This window comes from Tiliqua scincoides, chromosome 2 (genome assembly GCF_035046505.1).
Source record: "Tiliqua scincoides isolate rTilSci1 chromosome 2, rTilSci1.hap2, whole genome shotgun sequence".
In the NCBI taxonomy this organism is placed as follows: domain Eukaryota; kingdom Metazoa; phylum Chordata; class Lepidosauria; order Squamata; family Scincidae; genus Tiliqua; species Tiliqua scincoides.
Genome location: NC_089822.1, coordinates 246618679 through 246646411, shown reverse-complemented (window position 1 = coordinate 246646411; position 27733 = coordinate 246618679). Strand labels below are relative to the sequence as shown.

Here is a 27733-nt window from a genome sequence, read left to right as displayed (position 1 = left end):
GGAATATTCCTGGCTTGTGATTCAGGTTCAGGATACAGGAAGAGATCTCTTTGGTTTGTAATGACTGAGGGACTCTGACTTCCAATGTGAGCACGATCTTGACCCAGATCAAAAACTAAATGAGTGAATGTATGAAGCTGACTTGAATCACAGTCTAACTCAGTATTGTCTATACTGACTGGCAGTTCTCCAGAGTTTTTTTTTTTTTTGGGGGGGGGGGGGGGCTGTCCTAGCCATTCTACCTGGAAATGTCAGGAATTGAACCTGGGACTACTACACATAAAGCACTTTCTATGGTAGAGGAAGGGGGGCATTTCTGATCCTTCAAGATTGCCCTTCCCACTTCCAGGAAGCAGGGTTAACTAGTTTGAATGTCTGCTCCTGAATGGCTGCTTCCAAAAAGCATCCAACCCCAGATTGGTCCTGACTCTGCTGAAAGCAGGTGATTTGGTGGCTGGGCTCCCAGGCATTTTTTCTCCTTTAGGCTAGTCTAAAAATTTTCTCGTCCTTCACCTGTCTTCTTTCTCTTCCTCCCTGTTGTTCCCTATTAGAGCAGGGGTGTCCAAACTTTTTGGCAGGAGGGCCACATCATCTCTCTGACACTGTGTCGAGGGCCGGAGAAAAAAGAATTAATTTACATTTCAAATTTTAATAAATTTACATAAATGATAGAGATGGGACTTATATGAATGAAAGAAGGTCTTGTAATAGCTCAAGGCCTATAAAAGACCTTGTACAAAGCAAGGCCAGCCTTTCCTTTGTTGCCACTGCTGCATCACAGATGTGAAACAGAAGCAGTGGAGGGAGCCCTCATCCCGCAGCTCACGTGAGAGGTCAAACAGTTGGCTGATACGCTGAGAACAGTTGCATCAGGCCTGAGCGGGCTCCAGCAAGTCTCCGGAGGGCCAGAGGCTCATTGGAGACGGGGGGCTCCCTGAGGGCCAGATTAGGAGTCCTCGAGGGCTGCAAGTGGTGGTGGTGGGGATATGTGGTAGAGTTTCTATCCGCCAAGTCGTCAGAAAGGAGCTCACAGCAAAAGGGCTCCAGCACTTCACCCATGCAGGATGAAGTGACCTTTCAGCCTCATTCCACTGCACTGTCAGTGGGAAGCTCATGACAAAATTGATCCAGCCCTTTGGATCTGCAGGCCTTGTTCTGACAACATCTTGCTGGAGGCTGCTCTGATGCCTCCAGTAAGACAAGGAGAGTGCTATTATGCTCTTCAGTCCCAGACTGTCTCTCCATCCAGCTGGCAAGGTGGAGTCTCATGAGGTCCATGATGCCATAGCAGTACAAGACAGGACTGGTTAGCATCATCCATCATCCTAGAAATGCCCCCCCCTTCCTGCCTTTCCCTTCAGGTTGGACAGGTTGGGTAGAGAGTGACTGATCTTGGTTAGACAAGGATTGGGGTCATGAAGTACAAGCCTGGTGGTGCATGACAGACTTTGGATCACCACTGATAATAGCCCCTCAGGCTGGGAAGCCCACATGGAAGGATGCCTGACACAGGAACTCTGGTCACTGGGGAAGCTGAAGAAGAGCATCAATTGGTTGGAGCTATGAGTGATAAGTCTGGCTCTTCCAGCAGTTCAAGATCAAATTCAGTTCCAACGTGTCCTGATACGGACGGACAACACAGTGGCAAAGGCCTACAATGTAGGCACTATCCTACAATCCTGTCCACTGGACAGGAACCAACAAGGGAGCACATGCTCCAGGGCTCTTCCAATGTAGGCTTGGTCACCTGCTGTGGTCAGAATAACATATGGGATTGCTCAGAGTAGAACATTTGGCAGGTCTCCTATTACACGGTCCAGTACTCCACCTGCAACAGCATGTCTTCTGGCAAATGGCCTGGAATATGAGTGGCTTCTGCCAAGATAATTTGGCTACTTGGATAGAGTTCTGGATACACTGTTGGCTTCCAGATGGCAATCAACTAAGAAGGTGTACTGCTCCATGTGGTGGACCTTCCTTCATTGGTGTGCTGAGCTGGATGCGGCTGTGGAACAACCTGAAGTCTAGCATGTGCTGGATTTTATACAGAACAGACTGGAAAAGAGTTTCAGGACCCGGACTCTTAGGCATCAGACAGTGATGCTTAGTAGTATTTTGGGCAGCAACAAAGGATGTGCCCTTTTGGTGTACCTAAACGTAAAGTATTTTCTGAAAATAGTGAAACTGTTGAACCCTCCATCTGGGCATAGATGGAGATATACAGTAAGGAAGAGGGTTTTTCCAGCTTTCCAGGCCACTCTAGAATTGGATGCCTCTCAGGAAGGAGGAAGAGACATTCAAGCTATCCGATCCTGCCTCCTGGAAGTGGGAGAGGGGGGAATTCCAAAGGACCAAGAACAGAGGTATATGGTAAGAAATTCCTATTTTCTCTATCATGGAACTTTGGTCCTCTCAATTTTCTGTGGAATGGTCCCACCAATGAACTGTTCAATACACATGCATACTGTACATTGAACAAATGGAGAACACAAATAAAATGAGTATCTTGACCGATACAGCACACCAGCTGCTATTGCACACTTGCACCACTTTCTTTTTTTCCCTGATAATCAACACAACAAAAAGTTTCAGAACCGTGTACATATTCAGAACCACGTCCGACCCTGAGAATAATTCACCATGGCAGAGCTGCACTGTGGCAGCAAAAGAGTGTGGCAGCTACCAGGAATGCAACTATAAAGTCAGCTAACGTAGAAGAAAGACAACTGCATTCCAGTAGAACACATGGCCCAGGATTAAGAAGACTTAAAATCCTGAAGGCTAAATAACTGCACATGCCATGGGAAGAATGACTTGGAACCTATATCCTCCTGCAGCACAGCAATCCACAAAACCGATATGAGCATGGACCCATATCCCAGAGAGTCAACCACTGCCATTTCTCTTGCCTTGATTGATTATCTGTTCTCAAGGATGCATTTGTGACCATGCATACCTATCCAGGTAGTCTCTACTTCCTCCAGTCTGGTCAAACACACAAGGCTAGAGAATAGCTTGCATTCTCTGTAGAAACGCGTGGAGATGGGCAAAGGTGGGAGTTTACAGGGTTGAACTGTAGAACGCAAAACAGTTTATCCCAAGTCAATGAAGGGACATCTCAAGTGCTACAGTTCTACATGTACGTCACTGTAGGATTTGTCCACAGTCCACTCACTTTGGTCCTCATCTCCATCGTTTGCATACCGAGCCATCACCTCTTGGAACATGAGCTGCCTTCTCTTGTTGGGATCAACATTGATCCAGTTGTTGGCAATCCACTTGGTTCCTTCAGTGACTAAGCAGCCTCCATGCAAAGAATATTCATCTAGGTCTCCAATCCAGCCTGCAAGGGGACAAGAACCCATGAGTTCAGAGCAGGCTTGCCTCTGTTCCTAATGTTCTAGACCCAATGATTGCTCCATGGCTGCCCAGTCAACATGCAGCATGAATAGCAATGTACCTCAGACATACTAGTAGACTGATGCCCCGAGAGAGTCGTGCCACTAGGATTTGCATCACCAGGTGCAGAAGGCCAGTGTGTCACCCCCATGATGGACCTCCTCCCATGCAGTGGGCGGGGCCCATGCAGCAGGCATGGTGATGCACCATTGTCCCATCCTGCTGGTTTTTTGGCTATAACTTTTGATAGAGATATTTCAATGCAGTCTGTTTCACTGAATTATGCATTAAATTACGCATTGAATGATATATATTGAATGAGGATACTATTCAAAAATACTAAGATTTAAAAAACTTTTGCCAGTAGTGGTGTGACCCTGCCCCATGTGCGTCACTTGGTGCGGCCTGCACTCCCTCTAGTGACTCCACTGCCCTGAGATGACTTATTACCTTCCCCATCTGACAGGAAATTGTACCAGAAGACAGCAGTGCCCTGAAGAGGTTTTACACGCAGGTTTCCCTTATCACAGTGTTTACGAGTGTCACGTAAGTCAATATCGTTCTGGATCAGAGACTGGGAGAAAAGAGGAAATTATACTATTATACTAAATTGTAGAGGAAAAATCAAACAACAAATATTGCTATTAGAGTTCTGCGATTTCCCTCTGCCCACAGTGGTACTTAAGTTTAAAGAAAGGCACCTGCATTTCTTTTAGCAAATTAGTACAAAATACAGTGGTGCCTCGCAAGACGAATGCCTCGCACAACGAAAAACTCGCAAGACGAAAGCGTTTTGCGATTTTTTCGGTGACTCGCAAGACGAATTTTTCTATGGCCGTGCTTCACAAGATGAATTTTTTTTGCAATTTTTTTTGGTTTGTTTGCAGTTTGCAGTGATGCCTTGCACGACGAAATTTTCACAATACGAAACGACTCGCGGAACGAATTAATTTCGTCTTGCGAGGCACCACTGTATAGCAAATTTATTGTGCCATGGACTGAGCTGGAAAATTTTAAGATGCTGTTGAGTTTCCTGTGGGCAGGAGGTCTGGTCTAGAGGGTAGAGCCTCCATTTGCCTGAAGATTAACATCCACAAGGTCGCCATTTCGAGGCCACCGGCACCGTGTGACCTTGAAGCAGCTGGCAAGCTGCAGTTGAGCTGTTCCATCTGCTCGGAGCGTGGGAGGATGGAGGCCAGAATGTTAAACCAGATCGGAGTGGAACACCTTGAATGTGGTGGTTCTTGAAAGAAAGAACCTTCTTTCAATTTGTAAAAATCCCTGCGTGGATTTAATAAGCCTGCCTATGTAAACCGCCTTGAATAAAGTCTTGAATAAAGACCAAGAAAGGCGGTATATAAATACTGTATATTATATATTATTATTATTTTCCTCCATCAGATGCAATATCTCCAATATTTTAGAGGTCCTTTTGCCTTATCCATGGGGCACATACATACCAGCTCTTCATAGGTCCTATTGTCAGCAACAGGAAAGGTGGTCTCTCCTCCACCAGTCACATTATTTAGGTAGATCAGTACTGTCGCATAGCTGTAAAAGACAGAGGCAATTGTCACAGATAAGAAGGCTCTGAAGCAGTGACATCACTTAGCCCTCCCCTTCATAGTCCCCAATGACTGCTGTCTTGGCCCCTGTCTTGGTCCCACACTCACTGAGCAAGGCTCCTTGAAGGAACTTCACAATTCACAGCCTTCAAAGATTATTTCCTTGAGAGGTCTAGAACAAATACCACTAGGTGTTGTGTCATTAGCACATCTACCATGAAATAAAGATTTAATAACTGGTGGAAATGGGGAGAACTATTGTTTTCTACAGACATACACCTTACAGCTTCTTTTTTCGCTTCTAAGAGAAACATATGGTGCATTTCTCTGCAATTCCTACATCAGCTAAGCAAGACACCCACAGCTCAGAAAGTAGGCATGAGTTTTGATATCATCATGGTCAACTGAGTCAAACTGACTATAGCCTTTACACATCAATTCTCCAAAAATATATTATGAAGCGTCAGTTGTCAACATACCACATGGAGTAATGTGAGAAGAAAGAGCACAGGAAACAAGTTTCCTCTTCAGAATCTAGACTAACTCACCGGCACGAGGTCATAAATGGAACTACTTCTTCATTGAATAGTTTGGTATGACTGCAGACAGTCTCTGGGAACACTGGTCCACTGTCCCGATGGGCATGGTAGTGCCCCCCCTGGTCGTATTGCACCACCTGCAAAGGTTCACTGTGTTCTACAATCTCTGTGGGCAGACGGGTTAAATGAATCACCCTGAAGAAGGAGAAGCAGAGGCATGCCAACAGAATAAATACATATATAGGTGTGAGCCACTTAACAAAGGGGGTACCTTCTCCAATTCCCATTGTTATACAATTAAGTCATTAAGCGAACTTTCAGCCCAATCTAGTGCCTTCCTTGTGTGAACAGACACTCCCTGGCTGCACAGTCTACTGGCAATAGATTGCCTCTTCTTTGCATTAAGAGCCTCTTTGTTGTGTAAACAGCCACTCTGCTGCAGGCTATGGGAGGCCTGACTACCTCATTAAGAATTTCTTTGTTGTTCTTTGACCACCACTGTATATGTGGACGGTCATTAAGGGGAAGGCTGTTAAGCAGCACATGCCTGTACTTCCACAGATGTTTCCATCATGTTACCAAGTGAATTTCCACTTTCCCCTCTGACAGGAATAGAAAGGCTGTACCAAGCAAGATCAAGATGATGGAATGATGATGGTGATGTCAGTATTAGTGATACAGGGTGGCAACAATGCTTCCATGAATGCACGGCACCTCCATGAACAGAAGGTGTGTTCCACCCATGTAGGGTGCCCTTCCCCTAGTTACAAGAGCCGAACGCACAGAGAGAATGTTTCTTCGGTTCCTGGAGGAAGTTTGTGTTCATGGAAGTTTTACTTTGGATGCCATCCACGGAATATATTTCCAGCTTCCCTCTCTGTTAGGAGAGTTCATTTTTGTTTTTCAACATTTCTATAATGCTTTTTAATAAAAATTTACACAGCAGCTAAAAAGATGAAACCAGCATTGAGGATTATAAAAACAAATCCAGTTGTAGTGCTGTGCTTGATCACCTGTGTGTTGAAGTGGAAAAGGAGCATCTTTGTATTTTCTCCTATGTTGCACCTTCTGTACACAGAAAACTTTGTCTACCAGAGGAAAGGAGCAGAGAGACTGACATCATGAAGGAGGGGTAAAGTGGCGTTCACCACAAATTATTTAAAAAAGAAATACAGGAAGAGGAGCTGACACATTTAAGGCTTCAATTCCAGAGTAAAGAACACGATTTAGGATTGCACTGTCAATTCTGCAGGAGAGGATCCTTTCAGCCTAACTGATAAAAAGACTGCTTTATTTAACTAATTTCTGTACTGGTCTTCATCCACAGCACACTCTCTAAGCTGAACATGGTGGCAGTAACAGAGTTGGGGGGGGAGTCTCTTAACTGCAATAGTCACTGAGGAGTGCAGAGACTGCGAAAAGGGGAAGCAAATGCCTTCAAGTTTCTCTGCCTTGGAAAAAACAAAACCCAAGTCTCCCTCTAATGGGCAATTCAGTACCAGTCCACCTGCCTAGTGCCGGCTCACTCGCTTACAAAAGGAAAGGAGTCTTGGTTGCATCTTGACATTCTTGGGAGGCAGAGAATGAGGTACAAACAGTCAAAATTTCAGCTTAAAAATGCTTGCTTCTACTTTTAAAAACAATCAACAGCTTAGTATCACCACACAGTACTCACTAATTATGTCCTTTCAAAATCCTTAAAAGAACAATGTGCATATTTATTTTTTGCAAGAACCACTTTTCCGGGTCCCTGCTTTTGCAGGTACCTCCTCTGCCCACTGGGCACACAAAAGATCTGCCCCAGAGCTGTCCCTGTAGCAAGAGAGAAGCTTCTTCAGTTACTGATCTCTCCTTGTTCTGTACCCTTTGTCCCCAAATTCTGCCTCTCCTGAAGGGCCAGGCAGCAGCTCAGCACATCTTGCCCGCTGCATCACTGCCCCAGTCATCTCCACTTGTACCACCTGTCATACTGGGAATTACTTCTGGATGAACGAGCACTAATCTAAAACACTTCTAAAACAAATGGAAACCCTAGAAAGGCTAATAATGAGATGACAGACTGTCACTTGCAGCTATACTAGGAAGCAGCTCAGTGTGGGCCATTCTTACTCGAGGAGAGCTTTTACCTTTGCCGTATGGCGCGCATGACTGGATGGGCCCCCTCGCCTTGATACAGCCATGTGTGCTGGCTGTTCCTCACCAAATCACTCTTATTTGTTTTTTTTCTTCCCATATACTTGTAGAAGTCCTGTATGTTCACTTGCTGAAACTCCTCCAGACTCAGCACACCTGGGGGAAGGACAGGAGCAAACACATTAGGTTTGTGAGGTGAGCAAACACACATGGAGGTGTTCATAAACATGCTACAGCAATACACTCCACAGTGGCCAACTCTAGCAGTCACAACTCTATCTAGAGATATGCATGTCATAAGCGGAGACATTTATGCCATTGCCAATACTTACCACACATGCAGCACTCTTTAAATGGCATTTGCTGTGCCATCATAGCTCCCCCCAACTACTGTACCACCTAATGTCTCACTTGGTGCATAGCTGCCATTCACAGTGGATACTCCAGCAGTTGGACTGGTCCTTCATCAGTGCCCAACTTAGCTGATGCCACACCATTGTGCCAAAGGTGTAGGGGGAGGGAAGAGGGAGGGAGGGAAGAATGAGGTGAAAAAAATTCCCTAATAAAATTAAAATGGATGTCCTTACTTAAAAGCTAAAAAATTAAAAAACCAAATCATGAAAACCAATAACCAGTTTTGAGGGGAAAGACCCGTAGAGAAGTATCCTTCTGTTGCTGCTGTCACTGCAATCAACAGAGGACTGAATGGGAAGGCTCATTTCTCATCCCTTCTAACATGCTAACACAGCTTTGATTCCCCCTAAGGTAGTGATTGTCAACCTTTTCCATCTCATGGCACACTGACAAGGCACTAAAATGGTCAAGGCACACCACCAGGTTTTTGACAATTGACAAGGCACACCAAGCTGCCAGTGGGGGATCACATCTCCCACTGGCCCTATTAATAAATGACTTTCACCCAAATTCCTGTGGCACACCTGTGGACCACTCACGGCACACCAGTGTGCCACGGCACAGTGGTTGAAAATGGCTGCGCTAAGGTGACAGGAGCACCTATTGCCCAGTTAGAGCTACAGAACAGGGGTGTCAAACATAAGGCCCACAAGCCGGATCACAACAGCTGATCCAGCCCACATGGCTTATCCAGCCCACATGGTAATTTGGCTCTCCAAGTGTCACCCTTTCAGCTGAAGTTCTGGGAGAGAGAGATGGAAGGAGGCTTCAGAAGGCAAGGAACGCCATGCAGAAAGGGGCAGACCAAAAGAGGAGAGAGAGGGAGATGCTGCTGAGGTGCTGAGAGAGCCAATCACACAGCTGCCTTTTCAGCAGTGCTGCTTCTGCTGAGGTGTCACTTTGCAGAACACCTGAGCTGTGAACCAATGCCTTCGCCAGAGCGGTGAAGCTGAAAGTGTGGCCCACGTGATATTTGGGCTGTCCCAGAGTAATAATTGGCCTCTCCTACACCTTGAAAATATTATCAAGATTTGTATATTTTCTCTTCTGTCAGTTGCCTTACATAAGAAGGAAGTGTTTATTTCTGGCCATCATCTGCTTACTGATGTCGCTTAATGATGTAACTTCTGGCCTTCAACAGGTGCCATGAATGTTATTTGGCCTGCTGTATGAAAAATGTTTGACTCCCCTGCTCTAGAAAGTTCTGAATTGAAATCTGAGTATGCTTGTGTGACAAAGGAGTCCATGTAGAAAAATATTGGTTTTCAAATGAGTAGTCAACATACCACACAGCTTACTGGCCGCTCCCTACCCCTATCCCAAAGGACTAAATTGGTGAATTCTGAGGGACCAAAAGCAACTGAAGATTAACAGCACCTGTGCAGGAAGAATTTGCATCATGATTGTTGGTAAGCCAAGTGAATATTGCGAAGACCCATGAACTACCCACACTGGATCATACCAACTCTTTAAGAAGCATCCTATTTCTGATGCATACTCTATGGCAGTCATTGCCTAACTTATCTGCGTCACAATGCTTTTGCAGCCTCTGCTTCCTGGCTCAGCTGGATGTTGCCATCTTGGATCTTGTGAAATCTCATGAGATCCAAGAAGGCAAAGCCCAAATCTTGCAAGATTTTGCAAGATCCAAGGAGGAAGTGCTTGGGGCAACAGGTAGAAGGGAGCCACCAAGGACATCCTGCAGTGTCCTGCGAGTGTGCCATAATGCCCTAAGGCATCACAACAAATGCTTTGGGACCCTTGCTCTAGGGTGATGCAACTGACTCAGGGTTGCTGTCAGGAATTGTCTGAGTGGAGCACTGGCCACGGGCCCACATCTGTCAGAGGACCCATCTGGTTGGGCCAAACTGTGAACCCTTAGTATCAGTGGAAGTACCAGTGTACTATCAAGGAGTGGGCCAGGCTTGGTGCTGGACAGCAACTTGGGGTTGGTACTGAACTGACCTATACCAGTGACAGAAGAAACATATGGACATTTGCCAGTTCCAGTGTTTATATAAGCTTATCTTTATAAACTTAGCTCACATTTTAAATCACTGGCAGGAAATAATTTGTAGGTTCATCTGGAGAAATTTTAGGCAAGGACTTGGGTTAAAGAAAGTGAAAGCTTACTGGAAGAATGGTGACTGTGACATCCCAACACTGGTTTATTATTATGTAATTTGGGACAGCTGAATGTCTTAAAATAGAAGGCACTGTTTTTATCCTGTTAGATTAGAACAACAGCTTAGTCTTTCCATTGAAGGCTTTAATGTGGCTGAGAAATAATAGAAATATTATACTGAAGGTTATTTAGTGTTAGATGCATGGAACAGATAAGGGGGAAAATGAAATACACGGCACCTCATCTCTTGCCTTGATAATTACACACCAAGAACACTATATGAAGATTTAAAAAAAGTAGGACTACCATCCATCTGCAGGTAATATCCAAATCCAGAAGGAAAGGGCTCTCTAGAGTGGGGTTGGAGGCACAGTATCTATCAGGGGCAAAAAAGAGCATGACTAGAAAGAAGCTCAGAGGGAGGAACAGCCATGGAGAGCCAAGAAGCTCTGACCACGAATAATGTGGCCCAGTGGAAACTTACACGTTTTCAATTATGACCTTTTCCCCTAATGGCTTAAAAAGTCGTTTTAAAAACAAATAAAACCAAACCTCACGTTTTGTTGTACTGTAAGTACTTAGCAAAATATCTTTACAGACATTGTAAAGCAAAGAAGAGAAGACCTCAGCAGAATCTGAGATGAGGTCAATTTAGGACTGTCTTGGTCACTGTTTATGTCCAGTGCCTGCACAATTTTCTATCCCACTGGCCTATTATCAGCTGCAGCCTCCCATTATCTATCATCACATCCTGGTTATGACCCTTGGCTTTCCTGCTGCTGCACTGTTAACAATGGAAGGAGCAGCACTCAGGAAGCCAGGCCACCCCAATACAGTACACCAAAGAGGGCTCTGAAAACTTAATTGAAGTATTCCAGTATGAATTAGAGTTCAATGATGTTGACAAGGCTGGAATAGCCACAAACAGTGCATCTCATCTCTGCCAAAGACGTCACCTGCTCCAAGGGCACAGGGCTAAGGGCTTACACACCGGATTTGGAACCCAGCTCCCATTCACCAAAGTGTGTCTCCCACTTCAAAACAACCTCTCTGTGGCTGTGCAGATCATGATTGAGCAAGCTGGCAGTGAGTGCACACACTTTGCCTGTTAATTTGATTAGGAAACAGAGAGGCGGTCAACTGAAGGCATTCTAATGAGAGCAAGAGAGATTGCAGTGCACATCCGGGACAGCAGGAGGTCTGGGGAGGCCAGCAGGATGCTTGAAAACTCTTGGAACCCATATAACCCCACGTATAAAGCTGAGGAGTGAAGGGAAGGTTGCCTTAGAAATCTGTCTCTGAATCCGACTGCCTATTAGCAGACTGGGAAAGGAATCTTTCTCAAAAAGCAGATCCTGGGATGACTCACAATCAGAGTTCTAACATTAATGCAAGTTACAGGTACTGTAAGGAAGGAACTCTGTCAAGGAAGACCATCAGAAGCTGGGTGGTGTGTGAGTGCAGAGCAGGCCTTCACAACTGATGCAGAAAAAGATCTGCTTAAAAAAACTGCACAAACCCAAATACACAATATACATAGTCACAGCTGCCCAGCATACCTCAGGGAATGCCATTCCATGAAGTAAAGTTGCATTTACTTTCATTCCATGAAGTGAAGTAAAGTTGCAAGTGAGGAGAAGATATAGTGCACTGAATACTAGAAGGCAGTATTAACTCCACCTTACCATTGCCATCTGGGTCTGCATTCATAGCTGTGTACATCTCACGGATATTCTCAGGAGTCATCCATCTACCATTTCCTAGTCGGGTATGTGTCAGCACCTGAAATTACAAACATATCACCTTCTTGGCAGCCAATGGCTCAAACATAATATTAACTGGGCTCAACATGTATGTGTTCTGCACATGGAAAATCAAAAGCACACAAAGAACAAGCAACGTAGCTAGAATCACACAGGTAAGCAGTTTGACTCCCAAACTGATGAAGTCATTGCTTGGGTTATCTTTCAAAACCAAAATATTCCTGTGCTTGTCCCGAAATCATGGATAATTCAGACATGCATGTACACCTCTTAATGCCTGCAACCGGACTTTTCAAGGCATGAGCCATGGTGATGAACATGAATGTGTGAATCAGAAGCATGCCTCAATCTCCCATGCCACTTTGCATATGGCAGAACTTATACTGCTGCATGCCAATACAATACAATACAACGCCCAGTTCTTCATGACAAATCAAATGCTGGTGCAACTGAGGCAGTTTTACTGCAAACACTGGCAACCTCAAGCTGCCTTGAGCTTTTGGAAAGGCAGGATATAAATGTTTTAAATAAATAAAAGAAACATTAACCAGGAGGAACAACAGTCCTATAAATTAAGTGGCAACATTACAACCTATCTGTTCTTCACTCTGGCATGCCTGCAGTTAATGCTTGGTTACACTGGTATTAAGGCCCCCAGCAAGATCATAAGGTCAACAATTCTTTAATGACATATTTCAGCTCCAGGCTTATGCTGGAAATTTGTCATCACAAACACTGCCCATAGGAAAGCACACAAAGCTATGCCAGGATCGCTAAGCTCAATGAAGCCAAAAGTCTTTATATTCCCATCCCAAAAGATGCTCTATGTTTGCACAGTGTATCTCCACAAGAGTATCAAGCCATTTCCTCCTTAATACCTCCTTGAGCTGCAGCTGTCCATCCTGGTCGCGGTCCAGGAGGTTGAAAATATCCATTTGGTCAACACTTAGCATTTCCATGGCTTCATCCTGGTTTTCTGAGAATAGAGTCTGGCTTTTTTCTAGTCCTTTAAGCTTAGCCAAACGGATAATAAACTTACATTCATCCTCATTCAGGAAGTCTGGAATTTCTACCAAGAGAGAAAAGGGAGAAAAATTAACTCTTCCACCAAAAGATGAACGCAAGACACTTCACAGTAGTAGTAGTAGTAAACCTTTAATGGCATAAAAATACAACAATAAATAATAAATACAAGACAATAATACCATAAAATATGTAACATAAGCGACATGAATTGAAAGAGAAATTTACAAAGAGAAAAACTGTTTATCCAACCAGCACTATAACTAAGGATTCACAACTTGAAGACACTTCACAACATGTGCATGGGATGAAAAGTACAATACCATACTGTTTTTCCTTCAATAACATCCAGCATCAAGAAAGCATCTTTCTGTCACAGAAACACAGCAAGGCACAATTCAGCATAGGACTTCACATGTGTAGCATAGTGGCTAATGGATTGAGCTGCACACCAGGCCTTCCTGGTTCCAATCTCCCCTTTGCCATGAATGCACTAGTGGCCTTAGGTAAGCCACTCATAGATGGTGTGCCTTGACAATTTTAGTGCCTTGTTAGTGTGCCATGAGATGAAAAGGGTTGAAAATCGCTGCTTTATAGGAAAAACTGTCCAGGGCCACATCAACTCGGAAAAGTGAACACATTCTTATATACAATCCTCTTACAATTCCCTTCTTCTGAACCAGTTCCAGCTATTAGTAAAAGGCATAATATAAACAATAAGCCAACCCAATAAGCAACGCCCCATGCCAGCTTTCAAGACCTACAACCGCATAAAAACAGAACAATTTACTCTTGAAGCATAGTAGCCCATTTCAGACCAAAATAAGATGTACACCAGTTTCCACAATTAATTTCCTGTGGCAAGATAATCAGGTTGCCAATTACATCATCTGAGTAAAAGCCACCTTTGAGGTTATAAGCAAAGAAGCCTGTCCAAATGAGGGGAAATCTTTCCAAAGTGGTCAACAATCAGAACATGGAACTGACATATCCCACTGCCTCCTTTACAATGGCTGGAGCTAAACAAACATCTCTTAATTAACTTGGTGATTGCTTTGTCACAAAACACAAGAGAGAGGAACACACTGGTGTTTAGAAAATAATGACTAATCCCTTGCTGGCAAAAGGGGGTGGGCTCATGAACAACTTTTCAAACAATGACCACATCAGAACTCCAAGAAATTGGAGAAGAAAGACTATTGAAGCTGATTTGGTTGCCCTCATTTTAACACCTGCCACTCTAAGCCAAAATCCCCATCCAAATCCAAACAATTGTGGGTTACTGACAAAGGAAAACTGTGACACTAAGGCTTAACGAGAATGCATTCATAAAGAGATGACCTCTCTGCTATAATAAATGAAGCCTACCAGGAAATCCTCAGTCTAGATAGCCTTTAGTAAGGGAGAATTTAATCTGTCACATTCCACTGGGGAGGGGCATGTTCAGAGAGACCATGAAAACAGCCTGTTACCGGCACCTTACTTTGCTGTGCACACAACAGCTTCTCATTCTTTTGGCTTGTCTACTCATCTGGAACTTCCCTGGAGTTTTTGGAAGCCACCGGAGAAGCTCTTCCAGATGCACATCAATTCCAAGAAACATGGCTCTGTGCTATGACATTGGGTACACCGAAATGAGACTCCCCAACCTGCTGGACCATGATACCATGGCTGAGGCAATTCAGCAGTCTGCCAGCTGGCTGCCCTTGCTAGCTAGAGAGTGCCATCCAGATGCCAGGATCTTCCTCTGCTCCCTCTTTGCCCCCGTCTGTTTGGACAGGTAAGGTCACTTTCTCCAGTTATTATCACATACAGTTTTTATTTGCTCTTGCTCTCATTGCTGCTGCTTCCTCCCTTCTTCCCACCCAATCAAACTGCCACCCACATCTCCAGTACTGGCTCTCCTGAATGCATTTCTGCTGTGTATTCTCTGATTGTTTTCATACTTGAACATTTAAGCAACCTTTAGCTGGATATGGTTAACTCAATCTCCAATGAAAATATAAATAGTAAATTGGCTAAAGCGTGCATTCAGCTTCCACATTTGCAACAATATCTGGCACAAATAGGATAGAATAGTAAGCTCATTGAAGCTTTGTGTGTGAAAATGCTATGCATTTTTACTTTTGATATGCTAGGTTGCCCATTTTCCATATGTGTCACTCGAAGTATATTGTTTCATTCCAAGAAGCTCTTTGTACGTTTCCTTGGTTGTGACAAATGACTCCATTACCATTCTTTTTCACCCAGTATGCTAAAATTTCAGTGGCTCTACAAATATATTCAGCACCCCTCTTTCAGAACATTCTCTCCTTACACACAGGGCTCATTTGCTCTCAACACGAATGAGCACACAAGCAGTTAAGCCAAAGACAATTATTTGGAATAGCATTATAGCAGACAACTATCTCACATCTAACTATCTAACCTAAAAAAAAAGTTAGGGAAAATGGTAGTTATAAAGCTCATTGCAAGCCCTGAAAAGAATATTTGAGCAGCCAGCAAAAGAAGCAAAAATAATACTATCTTTTGTCAGCCTAGTGCAGTAAAAATTTGGTTTACAGTGCTAGAACAAGGTGGTCATCTTTGGAAGAAAAGGAATACTGTCAGCTTTGTCTTCAGATACTGCACTGGAACACCAAAGCACGACTATAATGATACCAGAACATAGCTGAAGAATGATCCCTGCTTTTGAAGGATTTTTGCTTCACTACAGTGCCCTTCAGAGATGCTTAGTCCTTAGTCTGCAAATTTGACAGCATGCCTTATATCTCAGTGCATTCTTATCTCTCAGAGTTTACATTCAGTGTATTTGGTACACAAGTGATCGCAATAAGAACCTAGGGAATGAACCCTTGAGACATTCTACAATATTAGTGAAAATTAACCTTATCAAAATTATCCTTACCTAAAATCTCAGCAAATAAACTAGTAGATTTTTATGCTCTGCTTCTATTAAGGTAACATATTTAAACCCAACGTCAAATTAGTTTTTATTTCAAATTAAGGCACAACCTGAATTAAGAATGGGCCGTCCCCACACAAATATATTTAGAAAGTACATAGACAAAGCCACACTTTTATCATTCTCTAAACACCTTTTGCTGACTGTCAGATTAGCTGAAGAGCAACTACATTGACTATATATATCTCCAGCACTTTTTTCTTATTAAACTTATCTGAAGGCCTTAGGGATGGACCTCAACAAGTGGGAAACCCTGGCCTCTGAGCGGTCCGCTTGGAGGCAGGCTGTGCAGCATGGCCTTTCCCAGTTTGAAGAGACACTTTGCCAGCAGTCTGAGGCAAAGAGGCAAAGAAGGAAGGCCCATAGCCAGGGAGACAGACCAGGGACAGACTGCACTTGCTCCCGGTGTGGAAGGGATTGTCACTCCCGGATTGGCCTTTTCAGCCACACTAGACGCTGTGCCAGAACCACTTTTCAGAGTGCGATACCATAGTCTTTCGAGACTGAAGGTTGCCAATACAATATACGATGCATATTTCTCACACACACACAGAGGGCAGAAAACACGCCCCAAGTAAGTGAATAGTTGTCATTCCCTGCCATGGAAAAAGGTGAAGTATGGCCCTGAGAGTTTGTGTCAGGGGTGGCCAACTTTTGGGTTTCTGAACCTTTAACAATTGTGCAGAGGCAAGAATTTCAGCAGGTGCAGCTTGTTATCTCACAGATGACAAGCTAACAAGCGGCACCTGCTGAAATCCCCCTTCTACACAATTGTTAAAGACCCAGAAACCCTCAAGTCAAAAGGTTCGTGATCCCTGGTTTATGGTGTAATGGGACAAAAATGTACACACCGCTCCCAACACTGGACTAAGTCTCCACTGAGGGAGGGTACAATGAACCAGCTGTCCTTCATACACAGTCCATTCAAGGGAGAAACATTTTTCTAGTATTGGAATGAAACACAGTGCCAAGTCACCAATGGCAATTTGAGAAAAAAAGACATGCTAGTCTTTCAATAAACATAATTCATTTATGACTCAAGATATTAAAGAGATTTTGTTTTCTAGATAAATCCTTTGAAAGTGAAATGCTGTCACCAATGTGAATAATGCTGTTTATAGAGGAAATTACTTGGTTTACTATAAGCACCATCATGGAAATATTTAACAGACACTTGTTACTACAAGGAGAAGTTTTGAATTGGGTTGGCCTTCTCTCTCTCTAGGCTCATCCATCCCTGCCAGAGCCTGTGTGAAGCTGTCAGAAGCAGCTGTGCCCCAGTCATGGCTTGCTATGGCTACCCTTGGCCAGAAATCCTGAACTGCAACAACTTCCCTGAAGATCATGAACTGTGCATCTCCTCAATCACTGTTGAGAGCACTTCCAGCAGGAGAAGTAAATATATATCATTGTTGGTATTTGCTATATAACCCCCCCCCTTTTTTTCTTTTGGGCCCTGCAGCCAACTTCGCTGCCTTTATTTTATTATGTTTTATTGCATTTTATTTTTAGGATATGTTTCATTGACTGTAAGCCTACCATGAGTTACTTATAGGAAAGAAAAGTGGGGTATAAACGCTTTATAAATACATAAGCATCCAGACCTGTTGCTAAGTCTCATAGCAGGCAACAATATACTCATCTCTTGGTCATTAAGGAGATTATCATTCTTGTTCCTTTTTTTAAAATGGAAGAGATATGGAAAATTACCCAAGATCACACCAATGAGTCCACAGCTAAGCTGGGGACCAAATACACATGATACCACTTCCAAAGAGGATGAAATGGGCTGGCAGTACATAGAGAAAGGCAATTCCTGGTTTCACAGTACCTCATTCTTACAGAGCCTTGTAGCCTGACACTTGTGGGTACATACAATTTTGGCCTAGGAGCACATTCTGAAAGTTTCTGAATTGCGAGAAGACAAGTTTGGGGTTGCGAATAGAATAAAACCAGACAAAACTTTTATTGGGCAACAAATAAAAATAGCTTTGTTGTTCCTGTGCTGCAAGGGAAGCAGTAATGACTTTACTTGCAGCCAAAGTAAGTTGGCTTATTTAAGTAAGTTGGCCTACTTACGCTCAAAGTTCAGTGGTTACACTAGCCACAAAGGAATCCTATAACTTCCTTTGGGCAGGAGGTCTGGTCTAGAGGGTAGAGCCTCCATTTGCCTGAAGATTAACATCCACAAGGTCGCCAGTTCGAGGCCACCGGCACCGTGCGACCTTGAAGCAGCTGGCAAGCTGCAGCTGAGCTGTTCCATCTGCTCGGAGCGTGGGAGGATGGAGGCCAGAATGTTAAACCAGATCGGAGTGTAACATCTTGAATGTGGTGGTTCTTGAAAGAGAGAACCTTCTTTCAATTTGTAAAAATCCCTGCGTGGATTTAATAAGCCTGCCTGTGTAAACCGCCTTGAATAAAGACCAAGAAAGGCGGTATATAAATACTGTATATTATTATTGTTATTATTATAACTTGTTCTGTGTTCTAGCAGTTCCCCGAGCCAGCTGCAGAGACTGTGAACTTGAAGAACCTGGCTCAGCAAAAGAGATCCTGGAAAACCTTTGTACCAGTGATTTTGGTAAGTAAATCACTGCTCCATAACTCTTACTACTCAGTCAGAGAAATACTGCTCTACTTGTGTCTGCCAAGAACTCCAGTGGATCTCCGTATTTTTTCAGTTAGGCAACAGGGCTCCATTAGAAGAGATGATGGAGCTTTGTAACTGGGCAAACAGAAATTGCAGGGAGGGGAACACAATCGAATTGGGACCATGGTGAGGGGGTCCCTCCCTCCAGGCAGCTTTCCCAATGAACACTGTCCACTCTTAAAGTTGCTATGGCATTTGTCCTTTTAAGGAGAATTTGTGGGTCCTGGCAGTATACATGCAAATTTTTCCTAACAGGGAAGTAAGACACAGAAAGCACAGAGCAAACTTGGAAACCTACTTTATCTCTGAGTAAACATGCATAGGATTGCACTGTTAATTTCCTAGCAACAAGCAGATATCAGGTAAATAGTGTCTAAACCTAATTTCCTAGTTCAAACAGGAGAAACAAACAGGATCTTTATGTTAACACATTAAAGGAGATTCTGAGCCTATCAACTCTCTCTCTCACACACACACACACACATCTTCAAAGTCAGACACAACAGGAAGGCTTTTGTTTCTCAATATAACCAGCAAGCTTTCCTTGGAAAAACCTAATCAATTGGTGTGGAATTTTAAAGATAGGTAGAAATTAAAAGGATCTTTAATTTTAAAAGAGAGAAGTTCAAACTTAAGCATTGGGCTTGACAAAACTTAAAATAGGTTTTAATATAGGTGAAATTATGAAATATTAAATTTGCATAGCCTCTGCATCACCTTGAGCACATTGCTTTATTCTGTTTTGTTCTCTTTCTTCCTCAGTTTTTGTTATACTTTGGGTTCTTGCCGATCAGAGGTGCTTGGTATGGCTATGGAAGTGTCATAAATGCTGTTACATTTCAAAATTTACCATTACACCATCAGATACTCTCCCTACAGTAATAAAACAATTATAGAGGAAGCAGATGAGTATCAATTGTATTAGCTGTTTGATTTTTCCAACTCCTATTTATTCCAGCTGTGAAAATTCGGATTTCCAGGAAGAATAAGACCACTACCATTGCTGACTTTGACCTGGACTCTAAGCTGGAAGTACTGAAGCATGGTCCCCTTCTGAAGACTGAAACCCATGCCAAACTCCAGCAATGGTTGGATTTAGATGCCACCTGTGTACGCAACATTATGAGAGGCACAAATGCAGGTGTCTATGTGGTCAGCGGTGAGGTGCAGAATGACAAAGTAGTAATGGTGAATAAGGCCTATGCATGGCACAAGAAGAACCGAAATTTACAGAATGCTGTACGACGATGGAAACATTATAAATGCCGAGTCTGAATTGCTTGGTAGGCTTGGGTCCTAATATGAAATCCAATGCAATGATATGAAGCTGCTCTCCAAATTGTCCCCAGGAGGTTCTCTTCAATAACCAAGGCCTCAGACATGCAACTCTGCATAGTGCATATTTATAGTATGCTTTTAAAAGGTTACTGGATAGCCAAGCAGCAAGAGTCATGAACCAGTGAACTGAAAATATATTTTTCACACTATGTACTGGGGATCCCTGGGTTCCTCAGTTTGAAGATTGGTAACAGTGGATGAGCTTTCCTGAGCTTGCCCACTGTTGCTGCTGTTCTCCTACAAAGCATACCTGGGTACACAGGGAAACAGTGAATTCCAAGAGGCCTACTCAGGTCCTGGAACATGCATCATAGAACACTCCCCAAAACCCTTGGCAACATGCTAGTCTTCTGTGGCAGATGTGCAGAAGTTCAGAAATGCACAACCAACACAGAAAAGGTTCCCTTAAGACAGAAGTTTTGAAAACCATAGAACGAAGAAATACTGTGGGGAAAAACTCATTTGGGAAGCTGCTGAATCCTACCCCTAGGATTGCATTAAAAAAAGTAAGTTATTAGTTTCTGGATCCCACAACACAGGAAATCCAGAAACTAGGAGATATACCACAGATCTATATAGGGCAATTCTAGATGAGCTCCTTATCGTGCTGGTCAGTTGTAACTTTTACACTTGTAGTTGCATGCAGAATTGCAACATTCCTTCCATACTGCAGTAGATATAGTGTATTTTGGAGACATAACTCACTCTCCCCATTTTAGCTCTGTTGTATCAGGGCATGTAGTTGATAAAACCATGGAATGGTCCGTACCTGTCGTCACTGCACTACTGTATCGCAGTCCTTAAAAAAGTAAGATTTTCTCCATTAATAAATGTGACAGTGTAATCAGGGAGAAAATACAGGAGTACGATAAGATTGGTGATGATGTGGAACTACCACTCTGAAAAGATGGAATGAAATCTGATAACTCCAAACTCTACAATCCATTACTATACAGTAATAGTATTAACAGTGCTAGATCACTTCCCAGTGTTCTTCCCCAACCCACTTCCTTGATCATATCTTTCCTCAACTCCTCAGGTTTCAGTCTTTTTCCTTAATCTCCCCTCATTTCAAAGGGCTTTCTATGACAGTTTTACACATGTTGCCAGGAGGACACCCTTTTGGAGATTTGCAAATTATGAATACTATGTATTTAGAAATCTAAGCATCCTTTAAAAAGCTTGTTGTATTAAAAAGGGATTTAAGAATAAAATTGTCTTGCTTCTTACTATGCTTTCCCTCTGAATAACACTTATACAGTATTAGCAACACAAAGTACTACAAAGAATTTATTAGGACATTGGCACATGCCTGTGCTTGCTAAGAAATTCTTGTCAGTTTATTTCTCTCTCTCTCTCTCTCTCTCTCTCTCTCTCTCACACACACACACACGTACAAAAATGAATTGGCAATTATTCCAAAACCATTGCAATTATTTCCCTTTTGAAGCCTTATGCACATAACTTCATTTTCATCATACCAAACACTATTCCTTCAGCACTGCACTGGTCTCCAACAGGTGACCTGGGACTGACCACTGGATCAGGTCCCAAACTAACACACATGATAATTTTCTCTCTCCCCCCCCCCCCACTTCCTCTTTAAAAGCACAACATGAGACCAGATGCAAGGGAGAACAAAGCTTCAAGGAAATTTTAGCAGGTGATGCTTTGCTCTCTTCTGCATGACAAACAAGCAAAATTTGCTCTTTTGTACAGTAATTAAAGGCACAGGACTCCATCTTCCTTTCCATTTGGTCACCCTGGAGAAAGAAGATGGATCCACAGTAAAATGTTCAAAATCATCTAACTTTCATTCTACAGGCGGTAGCTTAGCTAAGGTGGGGTGGGGGGAGGGTTACACTGCTCCAGGTACCATGCCTTGAGAGGGTGCCAACCCGCACCCTGACGGTGGATTCCGAGGCAGACGGGCACTCAGAGGCATCTAGGAGGAGTTTGGATGTGCAGAACTAAGGTTTTCGGAAAAAAAAACCAGAAGTGCCTTTCTAAGGTCCTCAAGAGGCCTTCTGAGGCACACGGCCTCCTTGCCCCTCAGACTAGTGGCAGACCTCCCATTAAAGTCTATGGGGCAAATGCCCCGAGTGTGGAGCCTCAGATGACTTTAGGACCCCATGGAAGGCTCACTGAGGCTCCCAAAGGGGTTGGAAACTGTACTTCTGGTTTTCCAGAAGCACAGTTTGAAGCCTCATGAAGACTTTGCGATGCAGCCTGCGGTTGCATGAGGCTCCCTGAGCCTCAGGTGAGGGGGGGGTAGATTTGTGCACGGGGACCATGACAGCCCACAGGGGGACGCCGTCGCGGACCTTGCCCAGGGACATGGGCTGTGGAGGTCTGCCACTGCCTCAGACCACCTCCCAGACAATGGAGGGGGTGTTAAAAATTTTTGTGCTCCCACGTGTCATATACCTTAGTTACACCACTGCTTACAGGCTGGTTTTAGAGATTAGTACTGGACCTAAAAAGATCATAACCTACTAATGTAAAAGATGTTTTGATGCGGTAAAATAAGTTGATGCACAGGATAGAATTTCCAGGTCCAAAGAATGACAAATATGGTCAATAAAGAGATATCCAGTGTGTTAAAGTGTCTCCCTATTTCCATAAACAAACCTAGAGCTCACAACAGGACAACAACAGGACACAGATATACTTTCAGTAGCTGATATTTCTTACCAAAAACAGGGGGTTTCAAGCTGAGTGTTTTCATGAAATGGATTTTGTTAGGAACCAGGTCCACCTTCTGTTTATGGCCCACCTTGGGAAAAAAGTAAACAGAAAGAGTTAACTGCTGTACTCAAAGTATGGCCCCACCATCTGGAATTGTATAACATTCATTCAACAGAGGTTGAAGGAGCTAAGGATTGGACTAATGGGTCCGGATTGCTCTGAAACAGGGCTGGTCCAAGTCCTTCTCCTTATCTGAGGCAGAACACTGTGGTGCTGTCTCTTCTTGTAACAAAAGCTGTCCAGTGGCTCATTCCTCCCCTCTGCCACAGCCCCCTCCCCTGCATTTACCTGGTAGTCTGTGCCCTTCCCTTTCCCTTGCAGGGCCTGCTCCCAACTCCCTGGATGTTCAAAAGGAAGAAGGGAACAGGACAGAAGAGGAAATGTGCAGGAGAAGAGAGTCTTACTCTGCTTTAGTTCCACTCTCCTCTCTTCCACTCCATTCTCCCTTTCCTTTTAAAATCTAGATAGAGGGAGCAGGAGCAGCAGGAGTGATGGCAGCTTGTCACTGGGGGAAGGAAAGCCAAAGACAGCTAGAAAGCACAGGGTACCACTGGCTGATTCATCTGAGGCAACTGTCTCAGTCACCCATATGGACAGGACAGACTCGTCCAGAAAGCTTCACTGCTGACCACTGTAAACTTCAGAATTCAACTTTCTAGACAGGCCAGAAGTACTATTTGCCCATGATGAAAGAGAACGACAATGTTTTCAACTCTTGTACTATTTTCACCCAGCTCTTCCAAGCACCCCAATCAACATTTGTGAACTGAATGACAAAGTTTGCCAGGCAGAGGCTTCAAACTTATTGTCAGCATTTAAAGAGCTAAAACTACAATATATCCTTATAAGGCATAGCAAATAATACAGCAGGCAGCAGTAAGATTCAATTACACAGTTACAAATCATACACTATTAACTTCTATTTAACCTTTAGTAGAAGAACAGTGTGCTGGGCTTGACACAGAAGTGACTCCATTACTGCCCAGAAGACTTAGGGTCCTTCCGCATTATTACTTCATCTTCGTAATGGGGGAAATATATAGTGTGGAAGTTTCACAAGCACTATGTGGCCATTGTTCATAAAGTATGTGATGATAAGCCATCCAAGTCCCACATCATCCCATTCCAGGTGCATCAGTTTTACTGCTTTTGTTTTTAAAAGAAGCATAAGAGCATAAGAACAGCCCCACTGGATCAGGCCATAGGACCACCTAGTCCAGCTTCCTGTATCTCACAGCGGAACATCAAATGCCCCAGGGAGCACATCAGATAACAAGAGACTTGCATCCTGGTGCCCTCCCTTGCACTGGCATTCTGACATAGCCCATTTCTAAAATCAGGAGGTTGCACATACACATCATGGCTTGTAACCCGTAATGGATTTTTCCTGCAGAAACTTGTCCAATCCCCTTTTAAAGGCATCCAGGCCAAGTGCCGTCACCACATCCTGTGGCAAGGAGTTCCACAGACTGACCACACACTGAGTAAAGAAATATTTTCTTTTGTCTGTCCAAACCCTCCCAACACTCAATTTTAGTGGATGTCCCCTGGTTCTGGTGCTATGTGAGAGTGTAAAGAACATCTCTCTATCCACTTTATCCTTCCCATGCATAATTTTGTATGTCTCAATCATGTCCCCCCTCAGGCATCTCTTTTCTAGGCTGAAGAGGCCCAAACGCCATAGCCTTTCCTCATAAGGAAGGTGCCCCAGCCCTGTAATCATCTTAGTCGCTCTCTTTTGCACCTTTTCCATTTCCACTATGTCTTTTTTGAGATGTGGCGACCAGAACTGGACACAATACTCCAGGTGTGGTCTTACCATCGATTTGTACAATGGCATTATAATATTAGCCATTTTGTTCTCAATACCTTTTCTAATGATCCCAAGCATACAATTGGCCTTCTTTACTGCCGCCGCACAGTGGGTCGACACTTTCATCGACCTGTCCATCACCATCCCAAGATCTCTCTCCTGATCTGTCACAGACAGCTCACAACCCATTAGTCTATAAGCAAAATTTTGTTTTTTTGCCCCAATGTGCATGACTTTACACTTACTTACATTTAAGTAAGCATTTAAAGGCTGTGCACTCCATGCTGAACAACCTGAGTGCAGGAGCCATGTCTCTTTTTAAAAGAGGTTATCAAGAATAAGAGTGATCACTAAATTGCTGCCCAGTGTTTTGTGAATTTTTTTTCACCCTCCTTACAGACTGTGCCCATTGAGGCAGATGCACTGTGTCATTATCACGTATACAGCATTGAGAGCTTTGCAGTACAGAAGACAAAATCAAATACTGTGGAAAAAGAAATACTTTAAACCAGTGTTTCTCAAACTGTGGGTCGGGACCCACTAAGTGGATCATGAGCCAATTTCAGGTGGGTTCCCATTCATGTCAATATTTTCTTTTTAATATATTAGACTTAATGCTACTACGTGTGTGACTGCATATGGGGAAATGTTACAGTTCTGTACTTTTAACAGGCTACTATGTATATTTTTTTTAATAGTGATAGTCAATGGGATCTACTACTGCGTAAGTGCGGGTAGGATTGCAGCCTAGGATTGTTAAAAATTTTCCTGCTTGATGATGTCACTTCCGATCATGACATCACTTCTGGTGGTTCATGACAGATTCTCATTCTAGAAAAGTGGGTCCCAGCGCTAAACATCTGAGAACCTTTACTTTAAGCCATTTCTGCCCAAAGTTGCATTTACATAACAAGGATTAAATATGTACTCCTGTGGGCTGAGCAGAAATGGGTTAACTACTACTGCATTATAATAACTGACATAAAACCAATGCACTGCAGAGACCACAGAAGTGAAAAGTTCCAACCCAGAGGGTTCTCAATCCATTAACATCAATACTGCTCACAGCAGAACCTACTGTATCAATCCTGTATTGAGAACCTTGTGCTGAACTTGTGACCAATACAGCCAATATTAAATTAGGCTAATGTACATTCATGTCACACTGCAAAACACAGTTGAGCTGTGCAATAAAATACCCATCCTTTCCTAGACAACAAAAACTCACATCTCCCTATTTCTGACTCTCACAAATACTCAGAGCATTTATACAGAAAGTCAATATAGAAACATAATTAATAATAAAATACTGCACCAACCATAGTTCTGACTACTATTATGTACCACCTTATGCCAACTGTGGCTGTGGTGTCAGATCAAAGAAAACATAATGTACACACTGCTAGTCTTGCCTATGCCATGCAATGGCTAAATCACCAAACTTTTGCAACTTGCAGCTCCCTTGACCTACTGGGCCATTGGCTGCAACTCTCCATTAGGGCTACTACAATCCTATAAATTGTATAGGGTGGGGGGTTTTCACGAGGATTCTGTGGCTGCCCTGGCTGGTTTCCTGGCTGTGAGCCACAGCTCACAGTTTGGGAACTACTGCCCTAGCCTAACCCAGCACTGAGTAGTTCCACACACACACCCCACAGGTTTCCCCAGAACCTACAGCAGAATAGTGAGGACACTCTCAATGAGCCTGGTGCGACACAGGTCTGGGGCTGCCAACTTTTTCTTCTTGAGTTTCTGACAAATGTGAACTTTCCTTTGAAAAGCAGTATATAAATACTGTGAATATAAATACTGTGAATAATGATAATAACAAGCTGAAATTTAGCAAGCAACAGTGTTTCAGCATGCAAGGAAAACCCAAATGTCTGCTTGTCAGACATTGAAGATCCGGATCAAGAGGGGACAAAACAGCTAGATGCTCATCAAGAAGGGAGAAGTGCACCTGTTGAACTTCTTCACAACTAAGCACCCAACCTTATGCCTTTCTACTAAGTCCCATTATACACAACGGGGCGTACTCACAGGTCAGTGTTGTAGGACTGCAGCCTTAGAGCCCAAGCATATGCATGTCTAAACGTAAACCCTATTATGCTCAAAGGGGCGCACTCCCAGGTAAGTGTGGGTAGGACTGCAGGCTTACAGCAGCCTTAGTACAGAACTTACAGCCCAATCCCCTGCATCTCTACTCAGAAGTAAGTCCCATTATAGTCAGTGGGGCTGACTCCCAGGTAATGTGTGCACGTCTGCAGCCTTAGAGCCCAAGCCTATGCACGTCTACTCAGACATGTCGCATTATGTTCAATGGGGCTCACTCCCAGGTAAGTGTGGGGAGGACTGCAGCCTTAGTGCGGGACTGACAGCCCAAGCCTCTGCCTGTCTACTCAGAAGCAAGCCCCATGGTAGTCAGTGGGGCTGACTCCCGGGAAAGTGTGGCTGGGCTCACAGGGGGCAGCACCCCTCTCGCCTCACAAGCAAGCCCCACTGCAGCCAGGCAGGCCCGGAGCTGCTCCTCGGCCGGGAGCCGAGGGGCTGCGCTACCCGCGCTTGCCTTGATGCCCTCGAGCCGGGACAGGGCGTAGGGGCCGGGGCCGGCGGGGGCGTCCTGCGCGGGGCCGGGGGCGTCCTCGGCCGGGCCCGGGCCCCCGTCGTCGGCGCTGATGTGCACGAAGAGCAGCAAGCCCAGCACGCTGAACACGTAGAGGTGGGCGAGCACCATCAGCACCATGAAGTAGGGGCGGGAGCAGACGGCTCGGCGCCCGATGGGCGGCCCCGGCAGCAGCGGGGGGTCCTCGTCCTGCCCCGCCGTAGCCGCCGCCACCGCCGCACCGGCCGCGGCCGCCATCCCAGGCCCGGCTTGGCCCGAGCGGGCCCGGCCACGCACCGTTACCAAGGCAACCGCACCGCGAACGGCGCTGGGAAGGCGGCCCGAGCCTCTCCGTTACGCAAGGCGGTTGGCACGACGTCACCGCGCATGACGAATGGGGCGCGCGGACGGAAGGAGACCGAACGACTGGCCTACCGACGCCATTCTACTTGCTGGCAGCTTTGCCCCGCCCACCCGCTCTGGAGCAATGGCATGGGACGCCATCTTAAGAAAGGGCATCATCGCTCCGCTTGACAGGAGACCGACCGACGCCATTTTACTTGCTGGCAACTTTGCCCCCCCCCACCCGCTTTAGAGCAACAAAGCAGGGCGCCATCTTGAGGAAGGGCATCCTTTAAATGAGGCGGGAACTGGAG

The 27733-nt window shown here is 44.3% G+C and overlaps 2 protein-coding genes across 2 annotated transcripts; one reads left to right on the top strand and one right to left on the bottom strand.

The window, feature by feature from the left end:
* Nucleotides 1-229: 229 nt before the first annotated feature.
* P4HTM (prolyl 4-hydroxylase, transmembrane) lies at nucleotides 230-27347 on the bottom strand. Its single transcript, XM_066617655.1, has 9 exons — nucleotides 27042-27347; nucleotides 22609-22690; nucleotides 12817-13007; nucleotides 11861-11957; nucleotides 7630-7792; nucleotides 5513-5698; nucleotides 4860-4950; nucleotides 3850-3973; nucleotides 230-3343 (listed from the first exon to the last, which is right to left on the bottom strand). The coding sequence occupies exons 1-9, from the start codon at nucleotides 27333-27335 to the stop codon at nucleotides 3126-3128; spliced, it is 1446 nt and encodes a 481-aa protein (XP_066473752.1). The 5' UTR covers nucleotides 27336-27347; the 3' UTR covers nucleotides 230-3125.
* LOC136641205 (secreted frizzled-related protein 5-like) lies at nucleotides 14536-19851 on the top strand. Its single transcript, XM_066616894.1, has 4 exons — nucleotides 14536-14741; nucleotides 17152-17321; nucleotides 18421-18507; nucleotides 19535-19851. The coding sequence occupies exons 1-4, from the start codon at nucleotides 14563-14565 to the stop codon at nucleotides 19849-19851; spliced, it is 753 nt and encodes a 250-aa protein (XP_066472991.1). The 5' UTR covers nucleotides 14536-14562.
* Nucleotides 27348-27733: the final 386 nt, after the last annotated feature.